This window comes from Gastrolobium bilobum, unplaced genomic scaffold (assembly GCF_033153095.1).
Source record: "Gastrolobium bilobum isolate Gb01-03AN ecotype WA unplaced genomic scaffold, APGP_CSIRO_Gbil_v1 utg8584, whole genome shotgun sequence".
NCBI lineage: Eukaryota > Viridiplantae > Streptophyta > Magnoliopsida > Fabales > Fabaceae > Gastrolobium > Gastrolobium bilobum.
Genome location: NW_026897773.1, coordinates 182,760 through 206,942, shown reverse-complemented (window position 1 = coordinate 206,942; position 24,183 = coordinate 182,760). Strand labels below are relative to the sequence as shown.

Below are 24,183 nucleotides of genomic sequence, written 5' to 3'. Positions count from 1 at the left end.
GGGATAAACACGATTGATCTAACTATAAAATAAAATGGCAGTCACATTCATAATAATATTAATTAGGAAAAAAATATTTTTCAGCTAATGCAGATAAATTATTTGTATTTGTTCTCAAAACGATGTCATTTTGATATTGAAATTTTAAAAAAATTAAATATAAAAATTATTATAACCCTAAAATAAATTAAAATTATAAAAATACTATAATTTCTATCTTAAAAAAACTCAGTGCAGATAACTTATTTCCAATAATTATTTACATCAGCGAAAGTAACACTGTTCAATCTCTTTTATTATTATTTTTATTTTTATTTACAACAGGAGAGGAGAAAAGAATTTGTATAGGAGCAGTGAGCAGGTGCAGGTGTTGGTGAATGGTGATGCAGACACAGTGGAACCTCGATAAAAGGGAAGAAACGGAAATTTATGAAAAAAAAAAAAATTGTATATTTAAGAAAATGTTAAAGTAGTACTAAATATGGATGTTGTAACCTTCGGAATCATAATCGCCGTTATCATCCTCTTCTTAGTAATTGTTTGCTACATCACCATCGAAGGTACCTGCAAGACACGCTCTTAGGTTGTCCTGCTCCTACTTCTTCTACTGCTGCTACTACTGTTTGTTGCTACTTTCTATCTCTCAATTCATGGCATTGGGTAGAAAGCGTCTTCAATTGACATTGCTCCTTCTGGGTTTGGTTCTTGGGTCCTGTTTGGATCTGGGAACAGGGAATCAGGGTCACTCTCATTCTTCTGGTTTCTGTGCCCATCATGACCATGAACCCCATGACCACGACCATAAGTGTGGAGAAGGGCATGACCATGTTCATCAGAAAATTAGTAAAATGACTTTTGGGTCGGAAGAGGAGGACGAGGAGGATATGGAACTATACGAATTTGGTTCACCACATCACCATGACCATGATCATGATCATGAGCACCACCACTCCATTGGGGATACAGACCTATCCGGTTTAGGTATTTCATCAATTTTAGCTCATGCATCCTTCACCATTAGTTTTTTTTTTTTTTTTTCCTGCTGTTTATGAAATGGGTCAGGGTAATGACTTGTTTAGCAGATTTTAAGTTTCTCAAATTTGGAAATTGAATAAATGTTAGCCATTTGTTCAGTGGCTTAATGGATGGAAGATTGTTGAAGTCAATAAGAATCTTCAGATGGTCAGACATACCATTGGAAGTGAATATTAGAAGCTCTTAGGGGTGTTATGGTCCTAGCTGAGATTATATTAAATGAAGCAGGATGCTTTGTGAATTAGGGATGTAAATTAGTAAAGATTTTGTCCTGAGCTTATTTTCTTGCTGAGCTTGTAATCATTATAGACTTGAAATTATGAAGTCCTGTATCTTGTGCGTTTTCTTATGTAGCTAGTTAATTTCTTTCAGCTCAGCTATTTGCCTATTAGCCTTTAGTTTTTCCTATTAATTAATGTTATATATTATGAGTTGAGTTGCTAACCACATAGAAAATTATGGAGCCAATCCCTGTATTGACTATTGAGGATTAAAGGACCAAGTTTGAAATGTCACCTGGTGGGATGAGGCACTACTTGCTTGCCTCCAATTAGCTGGATTTCCAGGATGCTGAAGATCTGTTTATTTAACTGAGTCCTGTTTAGCAGATCACGCTTAGGGTTTTCCTTGTCCTACAGAGGCACAATTTGAGTAATTCAACTTGATACATAAACCAGTTCTTCAGCACTTCAAGTTGAATGCTCTTTTGCCCTGCTAAGCTTGGGCATATTTCTGTTACTAAAAGCTGCTGCCTTTAAGTAGACCTTTCATTAATACAAATTTAGTGACAGGAAAAAAAAGTTTCATTCATGATTACATTTGGAAACCATTGCTTTTTTTATATGAAGATTAAGATTGGGTTTCAAATATTTTTCGCAAAAGAAATTTCTAACTGAATGCTGAGTTCCCTTGTAGCACCTCTTATATCTTTGCATAAAATAATGGAAAATAATAGCGTAAGATGTTGTGTTAATGCCATCCTTGCTTGAGGGAAGCTTTAATCTGTGGTTTGTCTGTTCCAGATTTGACATTTATATAATTTATTTATTTTTTATTTTAGGCCTTTGGTTGAATGCGTTGGGCTGTTCATTTCTTGTGAGCATGGCTTCTCTTATCTGCTTGATTATCCTGCCTGTAATCTTTGGTAAGTAATTTGTTTGTCTTCTTGTGCATTACAAATTGTTCATTTCTCAATATGAAGGGCCTGCTTACAGTGCACAAAACTGAAACCTCTCGGTTCTTCACCTATTTCAGTACAAGGGAAACCATCCAAGGCTTTTGTTGATTCATTGGCATTATTTGGGGTCAGGTTTCTTCTAGCTATGCTTTGGTTTCACACTTTCACTATCTTAGATTCTCTTTTGATTGCTTTTCTTTCACTTATGTTTATCATCAAAATTAATAGTGTTATCCCATGTTTTATTTTCATTAAGTTATATGGTTAATGCTGCTTATGAATTAAGTTTGGAAAATGTGCAGCAACTCAATAGTCACTTTCTGTTGAGTGTGTGGTTTGTGAATTTGATAGGAACTGGATCAGATCAAAGAAAGAAAATGGTATATATGATGTATATGATATTATCACTGCTGCTAATGATATCAGTGCGATGTCAGTGCCAGTACCATGGGTTTTACAGACAAAGCAATGAACAGAAACTAGGGAAAAACGGTCATTATATCTGCTAGGAATTCGAGAGGCCCTGGTCTCTCGAACTCTCTCTACTCAGTTCTTTCTTGCCGTTTCTCTTTTCTCTCCTCCCCTTTTACCCTCCCACTTTCTGGTCATCATGGGTATTATTCCTCTTTATTTCCTTGTTATGGCATTTAATAACTTCATGGTTTGGAAGCTCATGAGTGCTGGCATGTTGCTAACTACGAAAACTTACTTTCTGTCAGTAAATTAGTTCAATATCTTCTGTTTCTTCTTTTATTTCTTGTTCACATTTTTTACTTCATCCTCATTAACCATGCCTTTTGCAGGCAGGAGCCATGTTGGGGGATGCTTTTCTTCACCAATTACCGCATGCTTTTGGTATGAAATGCATCAGAACCTATCTTCAGTTCAGTTAATGCCTTTGTTGATTAATTTTGTATCAATGGAAGCATGCTGAGCAGTTTTGGTAAAATATCCTCCTCCCCAAAAAATAAGAGAGAGTGAGAGAGAGAAATACTGAAAAGAAACCTGCTTTCATTATCAATTTATCTGTTAACTTCATGTAGATTTTGGTGCAAGAGTTTCTTAGGATGCTTATGTACATTTAAACAAGGATTAAGGATTTAGGGTATTGGATGCTGTTTACTTTGGACCATAATATATTGTGCACTTTACTTTTGAAGCATGTTTCCATTTCTGATCTGCTGAGAGACTGGACAACCTTGCTGTGTTCTTGATTGAGCTGATTTTCTCTATTTCCTTCTTGTTTTTATTCCTTTTTTGTTATGGAGGATATCTTATCCTTTCCCTAGTTTTGCTATTCATTTCTCTTTCTAATAATATTTGTTTTTCAATTAAAAAAAATGTTATTTTGTATACATAAATACGATTCTTTTTGATATAAGGCGGTGAACACTCCCATTCTCACGGTAGCCATGCAGACCATGGCCATGATGCTAGTTCTGGACATGGACATTCACATTCTTTAGCTGATCTTTCTACTGGAATATCCATTCTAGGTTAGTAGTGATGTGATATGCTCGATGCTTCTTACTTACCATGTTGATTATTCACCTTGCACGGATATGTTGAATTTTTTGCTTCCTTTTCTTCAACTGAGTAATTGCTTGGAATAAGTATATGTTTCTTTATTTTATTCAGCTAATTCCTGGGCAAAAGGAAGTTTATTATATTCTTTTGTTCGTTATGGTAGGATAGAATACTGTTTCTTTCTTGAAGAGCAGACAGTGGTGATCATCTTTCAGTGTGTGGAATACATGTCTTATATACATTATTTTAGCAATTTCTATTTCTACCTCTGCTAAGTAAATTAAAAAATAGTGACAAAAACTCAGACTGCTTTTTATGTCTTTACATTCATGCTACTTTTCATCTTCAAGGAAAATAGTTCCTCGTCTCTATTGAGAATTCCTTGGCTTTAGATCTGTTTGCTTGTGAAATGTTGTTTATACAAGTCCTTTTCTTGGATTCAATTTCACAATTCTCTTGTGAGAAATGTTATTTTTGTGGTTTTGGATCTGTTTTCTTGTGGAGTAGTAAATAATTTTGTGTCTTACTTTTGGGAAACATTTGATAAAAAAGTTCAACAGTTACTACCTTGGGCACATGATTTTTTATTCTTATCCAAGAGTGAAAGCTTAACAATTATGGACTGAACTACTTATGTTTTAAGATTTGATCTCAAGGCTTGGAATGCCCTTATGGTAAGCAGAAAAAATAACGAGAACGAGAAATATGGCATGGATTATAGAATTGATCATAAGATGCTTTGCCACACAAAAAGCAAAAAAGGAAAAGAATGTAAAAGTTAGTTTTTATTTAAACCAATGCTTTATGACTTTATTGCACTGGCAGTGAAACTCTTCCCACTATTAGTAAACTAGCAGGTTCCACATCATTGTAGTTACTAATTTTTTTCACTTGTCATAGAAACTTTTTGATAGTTTTAAATAGGTGGCATCATATGGTTCACTAACAGTACATCAAGTTATTTAGAGCAAATAAGGTTTTCATCAGAATGGATAGGATATAAGGGCTGTGATCCATGCAAGTTATGCAACTTGCTCAAGTCATGGTCTTAGTGTCTTCTTCATCGGCCGCTTCATCTACTCATTAACAGCTTCTGTTTCTTCCAAAATTAGTCCTTTTCTTGAAATTTTCTGTTAGGCCTGAACACTTGGTTTGCATAGCTCTCAGTTTCCTTTCACGACATAACTTCCAGTGATGACTGGTCATCCAGTGGAATATCACCCTCTCCCTGTGATGGGGTTATTATTCATCCACCCTTTTATGAAATTAGCCAACTCATCGATCTTCAAGGACTGCTCAAGTTCCTCCCTCTAGTCTCCCAATACCTTATGCTGGTCTTTCGAACATCCTCAACTGCCTTCTCCATCATATCGAAGTCTACCCTTTTTGTGGTGGCCGTAGGATCTAGCTGGTCAGACCAAAGCTATCATGACTCTATATAGCCAAATAGTCTGCAGTGTTATCATTTCCTATAGAATGCTAGAAAGGATTACAGGACCGTTACAGGACAATACAAGAGAGTTCCCCTCCTACAGATCAGCCGCTCGTACCTCTGTTGACAGAGGGATTTAAGCAGAAAATCACAATTGAGATAATTCCCAACAATGCTTGCAGTCCCTGGATACCCTAAGGGCAAAAACATATTAATTGACCTAATTTCCCAATTATCCCTCCTAGTGTAGACTTTACATGGACTGGCAGTAAAGGGACTGGGCGGAGGAGTAATAGATGGATGATGAGCCAAAAGTTCAGGCCTAGCATTTTTAATTTCTCCTAAACCTTAATGGTAGAGAATCTGGAATTAGAAGTGCTTCTTGGTTTGCTTGTTTCTATTTTTCTCTCTTCATTGCCGAATAGGAGGATGTGGTCTTTAGACTCCTTTGGACTTATTACTTTTAAAACTCACTTCCCATTTTTCATCCATTCTCCTAGCAGTTACAATTTTCTTGTATAAGGACCCTTAACACTTTCATTGATCAAAGTTATATAAAAGATTTAATATGCGCCTTTTCTTATGAATTTCGGATTTTAAGCTCATCTTTTCTATAAGAAACTTTCGAGACAACTACTTTTTGATAGAATTGAGAAAAAAGAGGGGGAGGCGAGGACAAAAATTCGAGGTTGAACTGTTTCTGCTGTTTGTCTGCTTAATCTCAGGGCTTGTAGTTGTGATCGATCTCTTTCACTGTATTAGTCTGTATCTTTTTTTCTCTCCATCATATTTCTTCTCTAGATTTCTCTGGTAAGTTTTTAATCTCCAGAAATTAGGATTATGAAGATGGGTTCTTAGGCACCACTAATTTTACCATGTTTTCTGGTTCTTACAGCTGGAATTGTACTCTTTCTTCTTGTGGAGAAGATAGTGAGGTATGTTGAAGAAAACTCTAGAGGAGCTAATTCATGGTCCCATGGACACCACCATCATAACCACAACAGTACGAAAAAACTGAAAGATGATAAGGTATCACATGACTCTTTGAAGGGAGATAATCCAGCTCAACCTGAATCCTCACTTAGAAAGGTAAGATGAGCACTAGTGTGTCAGTACAGTTTACCAAGGTTGGAAAACACCACTGATTTGGTTTGAACCATTGCTGATATTGCCTAGGACATTTACTGGTAGACACTGTTGTTCCGACTCCAAATGTTTGGCCAGTTGTGCTGACACTTATCAAAGATAATAGGAAAATAGTATAGGCAAAACCTAAACAGCCAGAATAGGTTTGTTACACAGGTTATGTAATATTGTATTAGACATATACGATTGCATAATCTTATTTGTAGTACAGTATTGAGTTGAGGCAACACCCAAACAACTTATTTTCTTTATGTGATTTAGCTTGAGAAAAATTTATCTGGCATATGATATATCCTTGTATTGCAGAGAATCGGAAGCAGTGCAGCCAAAGATGATAATCTCAATGCCGGTGCTGTAGATAGCTCCACAGATAACATCAAATCCTTGAATGTTAAGGAACCAGTTAAATCATCAACAAGTCTAGTGTTTGGTTATCTCAATCTTTTCTCTGATGGAGTTGTAAGTTATGTTGAATTTTTATTGGTTGAAGTGAAGGAAAGCTTTCCTTGTATTCATGCAAAATGTTTTAATATTGCAGCATAATTTCACCGATGGAATGGCATTAGGAAGTGCATTCATGCTTTATGGATCTGTTGGCGGCTGGTCTAGAACTCTGTTTTTGCTGGCACATGAGCTTCCTCAAGAGGTTCAAGTCCATCATTATTCTATCAAATGTTCAGTATTATGCCTATTTGCAGAACATTTTACTGCAGCATCCCATTTATTTGGGCATAACTCAAAATTGTAGCATGCAATTTGCTAAAGGCCTTAAAAATTTGTTTGTTTTTTAAATGCTCAATATCATAGTTGTTAGAATCTTATGATTTGCTATACAAATCTCATGATTCAGCAAACCAGCGATTCGAATCATGTTATGAATCGGGGATGGCTTTGAAGCGTGCGGTATATTCATGAAGCAGTGCGATTCCATATCACTGATACAAACCACATGATTCAATGATTCATTAGTTATTTCTTCTTTCTTGCTTTGCTTTCATCTATTCTCAGAAAAGATTGAAAAGTCAAATAAGTTTAAATTGTTAAATAAAAAAGAATTAAAGGAATGCTACTGAATGCACCCTATTTGATTATTCCATTATTTGTCTATTCTATTGCTCTTTTCATTCTTTTGAATAAGAGGCTTCACACAATCACTTGCTCACTCTATAAGCTTCACGTAGTCATTTTATGTGACTCAATTATGATTTATGACTTGTTATATTTGAAGTTAAAATTATTACATTTAGCATTATAGTTTATTTATATGATATATTTGAAGTTATTTTTCATTGTATCTTTGAATCCTACAATTTGCTACAATTCACGATTCACACGTCAAAACTTAGTTTGTCAATTCACAATTTGATTGCGATTTGATAAGCTTGCTCAATATAATCTTCATCATTTTATAACTATAATTTCGAGAAACATAAGGGACTATAAAACTTCATGAACATTATTATACAGATTTAATCTGGTGACTTTTATGCAAATATATGTCTCCATAAACGTACATTCTAGGTTTTTGATTGATTTGATTTAGTTATTAGATTATCTTAGATGTAATCCTTGTCACATCATCTGGTGACTTTTATGTAAATATATGTCTGGTTATATCTTTGATTGATTTGAAATAGTTATTAGTTTGTTTTACTATATTGTCCATGTCACATTTGACAGGCTACAACATGCATTGTTTACGCACATTCCATACCATGGGTCTGAGTCCAAGTTACAATTCTGCTATAACATTCTTTTAAACTGGTGTTTAGTTCGAATCTTGTTTTACATTCATACATTCCTGTTAGAATATTAGATATGATATGATTAGATTTGATTAGATATGATTGGATTCTGTCTTATCCGTAAATAGTCTGACTGTATTCTAACTATATTAGGATTAGGTTTGGATTAGGTTTGGGCAAGTAATGTTAACATTCTAAGTCCTCGGAAGCCTTGAGGCTCTTGGAGACATGGAACAAGTGCAAGAACTAACTAAGGTGCATGTGTTTATAATATATCTGTAGTAAGCTTTATGAGAAATATTCATACCATTGGATCAAGAAAAATTAGAGAGATTAGTGTATTGCTGCTAGTTATTTATAATCATCTTTAAGAGTGAGTTCCGCATCATTGTCATGGCCACAAGGTATAGTCATTATCCTCTACCTTTTCTATTGATCTCTTTAGAGCTGTTGCATAATTGAACCGACTACCCTCCTGATTGGCTTTTCCCTCTTGATGTTATCTTAATTCAATCTTCAACTGTGTTCACATCAGCTTCCTTGTTTTGTGAAACCCAAGGGTCCTTTTTGTGGAAGGGCTATGGAAGATTCTTTAATTTGTATAATTCCACACAAAATGTGTTAGCTATAAATAAAATTAAGCAGGAGAAAATATGAAGCAGGCTTCTTCATGTCAAGGAGGTGCACCAATGTTGTTCACCCTTGCTGTGCTTATCAAGGCACATTTTGATGGTGCTGATCGTATGCACTGCTGATTAACGGTGCTTTATTTTGTTATGTGAACTTGCAGATAGCATACCTATTTCATTCCACTAGTTAATGCACTCAATACATGCATCATTCATGTGACATACTTCATTACATTTAGTTTCTAGGATTCTCTTTTGATTCTCTTTTTTAAAAAAAACAAAAAACAAAAAGCAAAAAACAAAAAACAAAAAAGGAGTAATGCTTGGTAAAATGTTTATGCTTTAATTCCTGACTTTTATTAAAATAAACGAAAAAAGATAAGCACTTTTTGATCCTGATAGGTTGAATTTTTACCTTGCTTTAACGAACAACTTGCTCCCGGATCGATATTTACAGGGATTAAGTAGGCTTTATGCTTGTTGTTGCAACTCTGATCGTCTGGCATGAAATGTGACAGATCTTAAGTATCCAGCCTTGATGACTCATTCAGGGAAATATTAGTTGAACATTAGGCGGTATCTTCACCTAATTGGGGAACTAAAACAGCTGCTAGTGATCACTTTTCTGCCATTTCGGGTTTCATACTTGTTATTTGTCATTTTATAATGCTTTCAGCTTAGTGTTTTGTTGTTCTTTTTTTCTGATTTTTCTGTATTGGTTTTATTTATTGTCATGCCCATTGCATTGGTATTATGATATTATCTATTTCAGATTTTACTCTTTTTTCCCACGGAAAGTTTTATGCAATTTTTTCTTTCACATACAGGTTGGTGATTTTGGTATTCTGATAAGATCTGGATTCAGCATACCTAAAGCTCTGTTCTTCAACTTTTTATCAGCACTTGTAGCACTTGCAGGAACTGCATTGGTGAGTGTTGTCTTCATTCAATGGAGTGAGTTTTTTAGTGGATCGACAAACAGCATATGTACACACTCAACATTTAAACTAAAATAGAAATATGAATATTGACAATAGCGCGTTCACAAATTTTGCAGTAGTTAAGGCACATTATGGATTAGATATTCTTTACAGAATTGTGGCTGGATGAACTTAATTAAGTAAATGAGCATAGGAGAAACAAGAGGGTGATTGGGCCTATTGGAATTCTATTTTCAAAAAGAGTTTTTTGATTTTCAGAACAAAAAAAAACATTTGATAAGGCTTGTTTTGTAAAAAATGTTCTAAAAATTATAATTGTTTTTTGGGACAGGATCCGTTTACAAACTTTTTTGAATTTTTTTACAAATTACACTATGTTCTCCCGGGAGAACATAGTGTAGTTTGTAAAAGTTTGTATTCTCCCGGGAGAATATAGTGTAGTTTGTAAACAAAAAAGTTTGTAAATATAACCTGCCCCTTGTTTTTTAGTTTTTTAGAATCAAATTTAGAGAATATGTCTAAGTTGTTTTTGTTTTGTGTTTTGATTTTTAACTTTCAAAACAAAAAAATAGAAAACATCTGTATCATTAATTATTCTACAAAACAGTTTTAAGAAAGAAAAAAAAAACACAAATAAACAGGCCCTAACTTATATGTTTCGGAAAGAGCAAAACTTCAATATATTTCTTCTTAGTAAATTTAAAAGAGATCAAAATGAGAAGAGACTCTTTAGTTATATCTTAGATTCCTATATGGTAACAAGGTCATGATTTCTAAACTTTTATGGGACTTATATGAAACCTTAAAAGTTGTGTTACTCTGAGGAATTTACTGATTTAGGACAATTGTAAGTTTCACATCCACGTTTATTTCTATGCCCCCCCTTTCCCTTTTCTTGATTTGCTGCCCTTCATTATTAGTATGTCCAAGAGTGAACATAGAATGAAATAGTAAATCCCTATTTTTGGTGTAGGCTCTGCTCTGGGGGAAAGATCCTGGACAGTCATCTCTGATTGAGGTGAGGAATGTTCCATGATGAATCTGTTTGGTTGAGTTTTAAGGAGATTTTGGCAATGACATCTCTTGCTTTTTACAGGGTTTTACCGCAGGTGGATTTATATACATCGCGATTGCAGGAGTGCTTGCAGAAATGAATAGCAGTGGGAATACCACATTGAGAAGTACAGCCATCCAAATAATCTCACTGACAATGGGCATGTCTGTTGCCCTTGGTATTTCCCTTGTAGAATGAATTAAATGTACTCTCTTAGGTTTCCATATCTTGATTCTTGATGTGCCAATTATTTCACAAAATTTATGCAACCTCTCTAAATTTATTTCATTATATTTGCTTTTGTGCTAAAAAAAGGAGGCGAACCGGAGTAGTGATAAAACTGTTCCTTCATGACTAAAAGGTCGTGGGTTCGAATCCAGGAAACAGCCTCTTTGCAATTATGCAAGGATAAGGCTGCATATAAAGATTTCTTCCATTTTACACTCGCTAGTCGGGTTTAACGGAGAGTGTTTTTTTTTTGGTTTTTTTTTTTTTTATATATATTTGCTTTTGTGCTAAATGGTAAACCCAGAAAAGCTTGTAAGGCACGATGAGAAAATGATAGATCAAACAGAATGGTCAGTATTAAACTTGCAATGATTACAGAATGAACTTTGTATAGCAGATGCTTCTTTGCAGTCGTTAATGCTTAGCCTAGCACATGCCGTTTGTCTTTATCGGATTATGTCTGTTGTAACATTTTTCTCCCTTTTGAGCTGTATAGCAGTCAAAATGCTTTCCTCTTTCTGATACACGTGAGATGAAAACACTGATTGTGTCTGATTGATATTGTACACTTTATTCCTTTGTCTTTTTGTTTTCGTTTTGTCTCTGTCTTTGTTTTTATTTTTATTTTTTATTCTTCCATTCTAATGAAAATTGAGCTTGCATGCCTGCATTTGGACAATGTTGGGATGCAGGTTTTGATTTTGAAATTTCAATTAGAGCATTAAGCATGCAATTATTGACATGCATAGTGTAGGCCATAAATTTTAAACCTTAGTAAGTATTTATACCACATGCCTCTGCATGGTGAATTGTGCAATCTGCACATTTGAAAACTATAAAGTATAATGTCTGGATTTAATAGAAAACATGAGATACATTTTTTTGACAAGAACATATAATGAATACTTGGGGTCTTGTTGCACCAATGCTTTTCGTCTTGCTCTATTGAAGGTCGCTCAGCTTATAATCAAAATGCATCCCTCGTTACACAGAATGTTGTGATTGAATTTATTTCTTTGTTAAGATTCAAACTTGTCCAACTGCTGAAGCACTTGAAAGATAGTGACATTCTGGGTTGGTAAGGGAGGGAGAGGTGGCATTCTCATGAATGGAGTCATCACAAGGTCTCCTTCATGTGTGAGGGTGTGATGCCGCTTTCGTACTCCTCGAGCTGGGGCCTCTGTGTCCATTGAAACTGTTCTTTCTCTATCCGCCATGTCTCCAGATATCTCTACTCTCTTCCTTAAGCTTTCTGCAAACCTGTTTTCATGCATTCTTTCATCCTTCAAAAGTCATACGGATCATATGTTAGTGAATAGAGATTCTTCCCTGAACTACAGAGTGAACTTCAAATTGCATTGAATTTTTTTATTTTTTTTTCCGCAATCGAATTTCTATTTGGTGAGTGAAATCAAAGATGAAGAGAGAAATACTGTAGTACTTTCTCCTCTCTCTCTCTCTTTTTTTTTCGAAGAGACCAGAAATTAGTTGCCAACATTCATTGTTTTGATTGTATTTAATAAGCTTAAAATATTTATAGCCAGAATCATACTCCATAAAATGTGAAATGATATCAGTACCGAGACAATGAAATCAGGTGCTTTTGACAAACACCTAGATGAGAAATTCATTATGATTTGTATATCAGGAGAAATTCATTATGATTTGTAGATCACCGAACTCCGTGCTTCTTTTTAATAAAAGGAAGTACAGAATTCGATGATCCCGGTGCATTGAAGTTTTTATCGTGTACCAGAATTTATTTTGCTTGTTTCAAAGGAAACAATCTGCATAGTGAGGTTCATTCGGTATATAGAGTTCAATTTCTTCGAAGGCTTCATGTTCTGTGTGATTTTCTACGCTGTACAATACTCTAAAAAGTCACCCTCCACATCTGTAAACGGTGATTGAAAAGCTAGAAAGAGAAGCTGTAAAGGGAGTACCCCTAGTCCAAAATGTGTATGCCTTGGATGACAAACACTTTTCCCTTGGATGTATTGGTTAAAAGGGTAGTGCAAATATAAGATCTGGCAGGCTAAAAAATGTGTATGTGTAGTATATCAAATTCTTAGACTCCCTATAAAAGCTGAATCTTCTCCTTTTAAATATTATATTGTATAGAAAGTACACCACCTAAAAATTTCCAATTCGGACCTTTAGCTAGCAAGAGACACTAATTATGTGAACACAACTTACAATGCAAATGCAGAAACAGGGAAATCACATCGAAGTATATATATCATGGGCTTAAAGGAAACGTGTAGAGAAAGAAGCTGCATTGTTTTTCTTTACCATGCAAAACCTCGTTTGCCATCATAAGAATAAGTAGATAACTAAACTATAAATAGCATGTGCTTACATTGATGACGGAAGATTCAGGCATTGGGCATTTCACCGGACGATCTTCATCTGGTGGCTCCATAGGGTGTTCAACTGGGAAGAAATCTGTGTTTTTATCAACCCCCCGATGATGATGCACTTCCATGATGATACTGCTTTCTTGTGTTGCACTAATCTCATCTATTAAGGGAAACTCAATCTCCTTTTCGTCCTAAAATGTACAAAAGTAGTTGGAACATCTTTCATAATTAAGCACACTGGAAATTAACCGAATGCTGCTATATTTTAATCAAGTGTCACAAGAATAGAAGAAGAAAAGACAAAACAGCAAAAAATTCTTCTCTATTAAAATAATCTCCCATTACCCATTTTGCCAATGAATAATAACATGTTTTAAGAGTACTACTTACAAAATGATCCCCGCATGAAAATCCCATGAGCATATGAGCTCATGCCAGAAGCTGAGAAAATGTTGGTTGTTCTGTCTGTGAGTGTGTGTTTGTGTCTCTGAGAACGAGAGAAAGAGGAAAAGATAACAACAAAAGAGAAAGACAGCATAAAAAGGAGGAGTAGTGAATAGGATAAGAGAGAGAGAGAGGAGAGAAAGAAGGTGGAAATGTGGGATCACCTAATATACAGTTCAAGACTGAGAAAGATTCCCATTGGGATTTTGCTACTGCTTTTAAAATTTTAACCTTTTGCTTTCTGTCTTTATTTTTTTTTATCTGGGTCCTTGTCTCATGACGAATCAGAGGCATGGCTTTTCTCTGCATTGCTGCTTTTTAAGAAGGGTAGCAATGTGGTTTGGTTGAAAATGTTAGCATCCTATCTCTCTCTCTCTCCCCACACACACTTTCTGCTTTTCTTGGATTTTGCAGGAGAAAGAAATAACCTATAGATTTTGTGTTTGCTGCTATGTTATATTACAACCATCGTAAAGAATAAAATCAAAGCATAGGAAATGAAATGTGTGGAGAAAGAGAAAGCGAAATGAGCCGAAAGCAAAAGGAATAGCGTCATGGGCATGACTTTAGTCTTCACACTTTTGAAATAGCCGTTCGTTTATTTCGATGTAATATTCGTAAAGCAGGTAGCAATGCTACGTCGTATGTAATAGTTTCAATATGAAAGCACATATATATATATATATATATATATATATATATATATATACATGCGCAATAATTAGCACTTTTCCATAGGTATGCATATGAATATGGTATCAAATATAATGTTAAATCATTATATTATGTACTTATCGACAACTGTACCGATCGTATTAAGTAATAAAAAGTGAGAAGAGTGTCATTTCCACAAGGATTGGGTCGAATATCAATTAATTGTTTCTTTTAAGAATGGAAAAACAAGAGTTGGTTTGAAAGTAATGGTGTTTGTAACAATTGTGAACTATTCAATAATTTATGAACAATTCAGAGAGAAATTTGAAGAATTTAAAATAAAAAGTTTTTGAGAAAAATATTGTAAAAAGCTATTGCAGTAAAGGACTCCAACACCTTTCTGATCCCCACCTTGTAATATTGATTAATGTTTATATTTAATTACCAAATTGATCAAACAATTCACCATCTAATAATTAATTAGTAAGCCCTAATCCCTTAGGTGATCTTAACTTTATTAACCCATATTAGAATCCTAATCCCTTAGAAATCCTTTTTCAAGTTAATTCTTTAACCCGGTGAATTTTTCACGTTTGCAGTTCATGTAGCCTATCCCTAGTGCATACATGAACTGTTATTTTACCCTTTGTGAGGAATTAGAATCTCAATATTCCTATTGAAAACCCTAACCCTCGCAATCCTAATAGAGTGATCAGTTCTAGAAGAATTAGAAGATGAAGAACAAGGTAAAATAAATGCAATTGAAATAATTAAATATAAAAATTAACCAAACTACAAGGGGTTGTGACCCTTACCACAATAATAAAAGACTAGTCAGACATATTCATGTCTGACAATTTAAATAATGAGAAAGAGTTCATGAAAATGTAAAATCGGAAGAAGAAGAAGTCTTGAATCTTTAGTCACCGAGAGCTTCCTCTCCAATTTCTCCTTGCCAAAAGATGATACGAGTTTTGTTATCAAAAAAAAAAAAAAAGATGATACGAGTTTCTGCTTCCTTTATATAGTCAGCTACTCAATCAAGTCATAATCCTTGAATTAATTCTGATTAAATTTCCATTTTTCTCATAATTCCATCAATCAATCAAGTCATAATCCTCTAATTAATTCTAATTAAATTTCTATTTTTCTCATAATTCCACCAATCAATCAGGTCATAATCTTCTCATTAATTTGATTAAATTTCCATTTTCATTAAACTCCACAAATCAAGGAATGCATTCATGACGCCCGCGCGATCAGTGCCAAATTCACGACTCCACAAATCAAGGACTGCATTCATGACGCTTGCGCGATCAGCGCCAAATTCGCGCGGATCGCGTGGACAAACAGAAAGTAATTTGCCAAAATCACGCAGATCGCGTCATTTTCGCGCGTTTTGAGCGAGACTATGCAATTTCAACTTCTCTCTTTCACTTCTTTTTGGTGTTTCCTGCTATCAAAATGCATAAATTGAGTGAGAGAATGGTTGAGAAGGAATAATCAATATTTCTTACATTTATGAGCTTATTTTCACACATTTATGATTAATTCCTTGTTTCTTTTACTTAAAAATCACCATATGTTAGACGCATATCACTCACTTAGTATAAGTGGTTCTCGTTTCAATGCCATTGTAAACTTAATTCTGATATCGAGGACAAAGGTGCTAACTATTCCATACTATGATTAATCTATTTTTGGATTATATTTTCATATTTTTGACATCCTAAATTTTTTTAAATTGAGTTGATCAGTATGATAACTTTGCTTTTCATTTTAATTGATATGGGCTAGTACAGTTCCTTCGTGTTGACATTTTAAAAATTTGATGTTGAGTTTTGGATTGCTGTTAAATAAGTGAGTTGGGAAAGAGAAACATCAAAACCGTGAAATCTGTCTATAATAGGGAAAAAAATTAATTTAATGCATTTTAACTAAATAATTACGTATTTATTGCAGTTTCGGGAATAATTATGAATTTATTGCACATTTCCTAAATGAGCGTCACAGTGAGGCATCTCACCCTAGGGGAAGACGCCCCAATGGGACGTCTTTCATCTGGTGTTGACACGTGTCATACTTTTTTCCAAAAAAATAATAATTTAATCATAAAACTTCTGAAAGCCATAACTTTTGACTCGGGTATCCAAATTAGGTAATTCTTTTTTTGATTCCACATAACTTTTTGATATCTACGCAATGACATCTCATTTGACATATTTTATTTATCACAAACACAATTTTATTTCTCATTTGACTAGAATCATCAGGTTATTATTTACATTTAAGTTTAGATTTGAATCATAACGTTGGTATTTGTATTTTGTAATTTTGTATAGATGCCTTATTCATTTCTATACAACTATTCATTTGTATTCATGGTGTTTTTGTATAGCTGCTTAAATTAGAATTAAAAATACACCATGATTTCCGCCACAAGACGACGTCATTTCAGTAAACATTAGACAAAGTTGTCTAAAGTAACTTTAGAAAAAAAAATGAACCATTTGTTTATTTTCTTAATTTTTTTTGTCATTTATGCAATTCGAATCACAATTTGAATTATAGAATGACTAATATCTAACTAGAATCATATCTACATTTGAATTATAGGATGACTAGAATCTGACTAGGATCGTATCGGCATTTGAATTATAGGATGATGTTACTATTTGCATTTAAGTTTAGATTTGAATCACGATGTTGTTATTTGTAATTTGTATATTGCGTTATTCATTTTCTTACAGCTATTCATCTTATTTATAAGAAGAGTCAATCATTGACACAGTTGATTAGTTCGGTAAAAATTCTATTACGAATTTACCATCGCCTCTCTTTGAGTTTAAAAAAGGAATCTTTTTCTCAGTCTACACTATTTCGTAGAATTGAGGTTTCGGTTTTATTCCTTTTTTTCTTAAATTCCTTTTTGTCATTTATGCAATTCGAATCACAATTTTTTATTCACTAATCCTTGCAAATGAAAAGACTACAAACACTATATATGGGAGGCAATTTTAAATTATTTTTGTGAGAAATAAAATATATCAAATGAGATGTCATTGCGTAGATCTCGAAAAGTTATGTGGAATCAAAAAAAGAATTACCTGATTTGGATACCCAAGTCAAAAGTTATGGCCTTCAGAAGTTTTATGATTAAATTATTATTTTTTTGGAAAAAAGTATGACACGTGTCAACACCAGATGAAAGATGCCCCATTGGGGCGTCTTCCCCTAAAGTGAGACGCCTCACTGGGGCGTCACATGTGACGCCCATTTTGAGCGTCACAGTGTGCAATAAATTCGTAATTATTTTCGAAACTGTAATAAATACGTAATTATTTAATTAAAATGCATTAAATTAGTATTTTTTGCCGTCTTTAGTAGCTTTGCTAGGCCCCAATTGTGGTTGGGGCTTTTGACCAAAAGTATAAGATAAATAACATAATACTTATGAAGCAAAAGCCATGTGAATTTTGTTTTGAATTTACAATGACCTCTAACTCGTTGGTGCAAGAATCTTATTGTTGAAGAAAGATTTTTATATAAACTTAATATACCTGATTTAGGTGTACTGAGCATATAAAAAATAGATGCATTATTATTACACTATAATATAAGCATAACATTTGTTTAATAAGAACTAATAATTTGTGAATCTTTATTGACTTAAAATACCTTTATTAATTTATACAAGAATCCCTCCTTGAAACAACTCTTGAAGGTTTCGGATGGAAGTATCAAGAGTGAAATTAAATATATATATATATATATATATATATATATATATATATATATATATATATAACAATAGAAAATGATGTAAATTAACCTATGACTTCCGACGAATTATTCAACATCATATATTTTTTTGGTGACCAACATTCATTGATTTCAAGTGATAAGGAGATTATTTCTCTTAATTAAATGTCTTGAGTTCGAGTTTTGGGATGAAGAAAATGGTCTTAGGAGATTCACTCCTTGTAATGAACCCGACAATATTTGAACAGAACTAATCAAATAATCAATGAATTGTATATATAATAATAATAAATAAAACAAAAAACAAAGATAGCATGGGAAAACAGAGCCCCACTCATATATATGACAAAATAAAACTGGGCTCTGGCAGCACATATGGGGGGCCATTCACCCCATATTGACCAACATCAGAAAATTAGATTCTGAAATGACTCTTCCGAAGCCCATATGCCCCGCCACTTTGAGGCCATTTAAAAACCCTAAGCACCTTTAAAGATCCACGAGCCCAATTGCCATTTTCATCACATAGACACATGCACTGCCTTTCTAAAGATCCATATGTTGCGTTTGATAATATATAGTACAATAGAGAATGTCACACGACAAATAGTTGAGTCATAATATAATTTTTTATTTTGCTTGTTATTTGGTAGTGCATAATTTTGTCAGTTTGTTGCCGAACGTTACATGTCAAAATTTGTCCTTTGGAAAACTCGAAGCTTAAATGTAATTTGGCATAGACACAACAGTTGATTTGGCTAATGTCACATATCCTGCCAATTAGAAGCAACCAGATTTTGCCAACCTCTAAGCTTTGAAGCGATATTATCAATATCCATTTCAAAGATCTTTATGCTAGAAATGCATAAATTTTCAACATTCTTGTAATATATATTTTCTCACTATAATTAATGTGAAACTCATATAATATTAAAAGGATATGTTATTCTGTATACTCTTATTTTGTTTACTTTTGCCTACCTTTTTCAACACCGTCATATTACAATCTTATCCATAGAGATTCATGGGATAAAATCAATTCACGGAATAAAATCAACTCTTTTACTCCTTCTTCTTTCCCACTATCCTCACCCTTTCTCTCTTCTGCCCTTTTTCTCTCCATTGAAATAGATTGTTAATTAGAAGTAAAGGGTGATCAGAAGCCAAGAATTTGATCCTTATTTTGTCATTAACATTTTTTGCTGTGAATTCGATCCTTATTTTGTATACAACATAATATTTTATAAAAATTCAATTAGCAATAAATTGTCAATTACAAGTAAAGGGTGATTGAATTAGCAATGCTTGAAGTCCTTTAGCGTAGAGAAACTGCAAAATCGTTTTGGTATTCTGATGTCGCAACGAGAAAGAGAAAAGAGGGATGAGAGAGAAATGGTGAGGGAAGTGGGAGAAAGGAAGGAGTAAAAGAGTTGATTTTATCCCGTAAATCTCTATCATTGGATGAGAGTGTAATGTAACGATGTTGAGAGAGGTAGGCAAAGGTAGACAAAATAATAGTAAGCAGAATAACTTATCTCATATTAAAAATAAAAAACTGACGGAATAATATCAGTTAAGTGAGTTATATATTTTTAATTTTAATAAGTGTAGCACTAAATCTTCTGGTTTTTTTAAGTCCTCGAAGAAGCACGATCATTCTCAGACAGCACCAAATGTTTGTGGTTAGAGAAAAGCAAGTGACATTAACAATCTTTGTCGCCACATCATATGACATTCACAAAAGCAAAATGGCGATGCCATAACGCATATGTAGAGTAGTGTCAACATGGCATGGCGCATGTTGGACAAATATAAAAATGACAAAGTCCTCTTGGCCCATGTTACTAATCTATGTTTAGTTAAGAGCCACAAAAAAGTTCGAATCTGTTTTGAGCCGTGTCACTTCCAAACAGAACAGAATTCATCTATATAAATTATGACAACTCATCTGATTAAGGAAACGAAAATCAAGCGTGTTTTAGGCCGAGACATGATTAATAAGATGACACCCTAATTAACAAACCTTGACGAATTCCACCACACACCAAGACCAAAAATACACAATCATGACACAAACAAAATAACAATCACAGCACCTTTGTGTTGTTGTTGTCTCCATCATACAATTCAGAGAGTTCAATAACAACAACAACAAAAACTGAACAAAAGGAAGAAGGGAAGGGAAGGTTAGGTTCAGGGTTGTGAAATAGAAGGGTAAGGGAAACCACCCTTTGTCTTCAACCTGACCATACCCTTGTTTTCCTTTCACAAACTGCTTTGTTTCTAAGGTTTTCAAAGAAAGAAAGAAAGAAAGAAAGAAAGAGAGAGAGGGAAATGAGGGTATGGAAAAGGGCCACGGGAGCAATCAAGGACAAGAACAGCATTTTCGTTGCTAAGTTCTCAAGAAATGGTCCATGTCGTAACCCTGATTTGGATACTGTTATCATCAAAGCAACGAGCCATGATGAATACCGTATTGATATCAAGAACGTGCAGAGAGTGTTCCAATGGCTAAGAACCTCACCCTTATACCTGAAACCTCTTGTGTGGACTCTTTCCATGCGCATGCAAAAGACTCGTAGCTGGGTTGTTGCCCTTAAAGGCTTGATGCTCATGCATGGCGTTTTCTGCTCTGACCTCCCTGCTGTTCAAGGCAAGGGAAGGTTGCCATTTGATCTTTCAAACTTCACCGATGGCCATTTGAACCCTGCAAAGGCTTGGCCTTTCAATGCTTTCGTTCGTGCTTATTTTGCTTATTTGGACCAGAGGTCTTCGTTTGTTGCATCCGAGGTTAATAAGCAGAAGAAAAACAACAACAACAAGGAGGTTGAGGTTGAGGAGACATTGATGGAAGAGCTTCAGAAGTTGCAAAAGTTGCAGGCTTTGATTGACATGCTTCTTCAGATTAAGCCACGCAACTTGTACATGAATTCTGGTCTTATTCTTGAAGCTATGGATTGTGTTATAGTTGAGGTTTATGATGTGTATAGTAAGTTTTGCAATAAGATGGCAAGGGTGTTGTTGAGGATATATGATATGGGTGGGAAGGTTGAAGCGCGTGTTGGCCTTAAGGTTCTGCAGAAAGCATCGGAACAAGGGGATGAACTCTCTTCTTACTTTGAGTTTTGTAGGGATATTGGTGTCCTTAATGCCTCTCAGTGCCCCAAGATTGAAAGAATCTCTGAAGAAGACATTAAAGATCTTGAGAGGATAATCAATGGTGCCTCTGCTAAGAAAAGCTTGGAGGGTAATGATGGTAGTGTTGTTTCAAATGAGGATAAGGCCATTGTGGTAAGAGATTGCTCTGCCACTTCAACCATTTCGCAGCAGAAGGAATCAGAGAATGGTTTGATGACTGTGATCACTCACCAATGGGAGGTATTTGATGATGATCTAACGGTTGATGTTAAAGGAAACAATTTACTCTCCGATGGTACAATGGTTGTTTTTGGCACAACAACAAACCCTTTTGAGGAATCATATAGCCTTGTACCTTATCAACCTGTTCACAATCAAGTTCAAGATCTTCCTGATCTAATTAGTTTGTAGAATCATAGCACCGATGTTTATGTATGGTTCCATTTTCATTGCACTAGATTCATTACATCTTATGCATATATTCAAACTTTTGGGAGAAAGGAAATATGGAAAAGTGGTATCCAAAAGGGTAAAATTCTTCTGGTGTCTTCTCTTCTCCGCATTAGCAGAAGAATTTGTGATTCCCCTTCTTCAGCATTAGGAACATTTTTTAACATGTAAAACTATATTATTAATGTTATATGATAATTAGATATGGAAATTACATAGCATGTCTTGCCATCCTTTGTTTTTTTCCCTCCCTTGGATGTTAGTTTGTTTTGAAGTTGAACATTTTAAAACTAGATTGGATATATGTTGATCATGGACCTGTCACAATTTTAAATTTTTTGGATTTGCTGTAAAATATGATAGATGTTCTTGATGTGACCGGCAGTATAAGGGGGGCAGGGAGCACTATACTATACACATGTCAATGGAAATTTTTCAAACAGAATGGTATAATCTTTAGAAAGTTATTCCTTTGTGATTGAAAGATTACTGGTTTGAATTGTTCTCACCTTACTCTCAACTAGTCAGGTTTTAACACGGAGTAATTTTTTTAACCAATCCCAACTAGTTTGGGATAAAGATATTGTTGACGTTGAATGGTATAGTCTTTAGCAGCAACAAAACAAAACTGGTCATTGTAGCTTTTTAGAGTCTAGAGTTAAGGCACATGAGCTTTTGAGTAATCGGTTATAGGTATAGGCTTGAAGAATAAGAAACATGAAGCCAGGAATCTCGTGAAAATCTTAGTTAATGTGCCATATGATGCTCCACTAATCACTGCCTGGACTTTCACCGTGAAGATTGTATCCTTGCAGATTCTGCTATATGTTGGGTTTGAAGCAGTCGAGTCTTCTAAGCAATCTATTTATATTCCTTCTAGTTTAGCATTGATTTTTCATCCTCTGTGTGTCGCATAGCATCTCTACTTTATCGCCGACAAATAAACTTTTCATTTATGGACCTCAACTTTGTTTTGATTATCAATTTTAATTAAAAATATTTTAATAATATTTGTCAATTAATAAAAATAAAGCATATGTAATTTATTTTATTCATACTGTAAACTTTTTTATCAAGTTAAATATTTTTCTATTTTCATCATTTTTTATCAATAGAAAATATATGCTAATAAAGTTAAAATCCTTAATTAGTAACAATAAGAGTTTGATTGCTTGATTGGTTCATGGACTAATAACTTCTCTTATAGGAGCAGTTAGCCTTCCAATAAATACAACCAAGTATCGATCCCATAGAAAAAAAAAACAAAAAATTGCAACGCTATTTTTAAAAGAAGAGTAGGAGAAGAATTTTCTCTCCAACAACAGTAAGAGAGCTCCTTTTCCCTTGGCGAGTGTTTGGTATGAAAATTTTGATAGAATGATTGAGAAAGTAGGAAGGAGAAAATATGTTTACCATGTTTGGTATGAGTAGAGGTGTGCAAAATAACTAAAAAACTGAACCGAACCATGAACCGAATCGAACCGCCTTTAAAATAACCGATTTTTAAAAATTAGTTCATGAACCGAACCGGTTTTTAAAGAACCAGTTCATGAACCGAACCGATTTTTGGAACCAGTTTAAGAAACGAACCGTTTTGAACCGAACCGTTTTCAAACCGAACCAAATTGATTTTTATAACTTTATTTTTATTTCTTTTCTTTTCAAAAGAGGGTCGACCCGAACCGGTTCCGAACCGAACCAGTTTTGAACCGAACCATTAAACCAATTCGGTTCGGTTATACCCATGCACATTAGGTATAAGATAAGTTAAAAAATACTGGTATAAAATATTTGCCATGAATAATTTTTTCAACTGGACATCGACAAAAAAAAAAATGCAATTCAAAAGGTGGTATTTTTTTTATCCTACAACCGAGAATCTTGCCTAAGAACATTTAAAAATCTTTTGACACAGACAACCCTATCATAAAAAGTAGGTTTCAAACAAATTTTCAAACACTCTGGATACTTTTGTAATTTTATTTCACATTTTCACATATATTTCACAATCAATCAAACATAATATTAATATAATAACTCAACTTTCTTTGCAAAAATTTTAGCCTATCAAACATCTTTTTGTAACTTTCCAAGATAAAAAAATCTCGTCATATTCTTTGTAACTTTTTTTTTCTTATAAAAAAGATCTCTCGTACCAAACACCCCCTTAGTTTATTATTAAAAAAAGGGATGTAACCAGACAAAGAATACTTCACTCACCTATGTTCTCTAGTTAAGTCTAAATGTTCTTTCTTACCTATGTTCTCTAGTTAAGTCTAAATGTTCTTTCTTTTGCTAGATTCATGAGACCTTAAGGCTTGTGTATAAACAATAAAGATCATCAATTGGCACATCCTTGGCACTTGTATCTTTCTGTTATATGCATATAAGTCTATTTCCATAAGTAGCCTCATTTTCATATATTGTGGCATATGTTCATTTAAGGACTTTTTTTGTCTTT

General features: G+C 34.1%; 3 protein-coding genes across 4 annotated transcripts; 2 read left to right on the top strand and 1 right to left on the bottom strand.

The window, feature by feature from the left end:
- The first annotated feature begins 410 nt into the window (after positions 1-410).
- Positions 411-11,116, top strand: LOC133310196 (IAA-alanine resistance protein 1). Of its 2 annotated transcripts, XM_061511098.1 has the most exons (11): positions 411-981; positions 2,096-2,179; positions 2,290-2,339; positions 3,016-3,067; positions 3,595-3,708; positions 6,067-6,260; positions 6,624-6,776; positions 6,856-6,963; positions 9,519-9,620; positions 10,606-10,650; positions 10,729-11,116. In XM_061511098.1, exons 1-11 carry the CDS (start codon positions 651-653, stop codon positions 10,882-10,884), a joined length of 1,389 nt encoding a protein of 462 aa, XP_061367082.1. In that variant the 5' UTR covers positions 411-650; the 3' UTR covers positions 10,885-11,116. The 2 variants fall into 2 exon arrangements, with proteins under 2 accessions (XP_061367082.1, XP_061367083.1); XM_061511099.1 differs by lacking the exon at positions 3,595-3,708.
- A 719-nt stretch (positions 11,117-11,835) lies between these two features.
- LOC133310172 (uncharacterized) lies at positions 11,836-13,691 on the bottom strand. The gene is made up of 3 exons (XM_061511071.1): positions 13,665-13,691; positions 13,274-13,465; positions 11,836-12,197 (listed from the first exon to the last, which is right to left on the bottom strand). The coding sequence occupies exons 1-3, from the start codon at positions 13,689-13,691 to the stop codon at positions 11,934-11,936; spliced, it is 483 nt and encodes a 160-aa protein (XP_061367055.1). The 3' UTR covers positions 11,836-11,933.
- Positions 13,692-20,468: 6,777 nt separating this feature from the next.
- LOC133310175 (putative clathrin assembly protein At1g25240) lies at positions 20,469-21,683 on the top strand. The gene has a single exon (XM_061511075.1). The coding sequence runs from the start codon at positions 20,469-20,471 to the stop codon at positions 21,681-21,683; it is 1,215 nt and encodes a 404-aa protein (XP_061367059.1).
- The last annotated feature ends 2,500 nt before the right edge of the window (positions 21,684-24,183 follow it).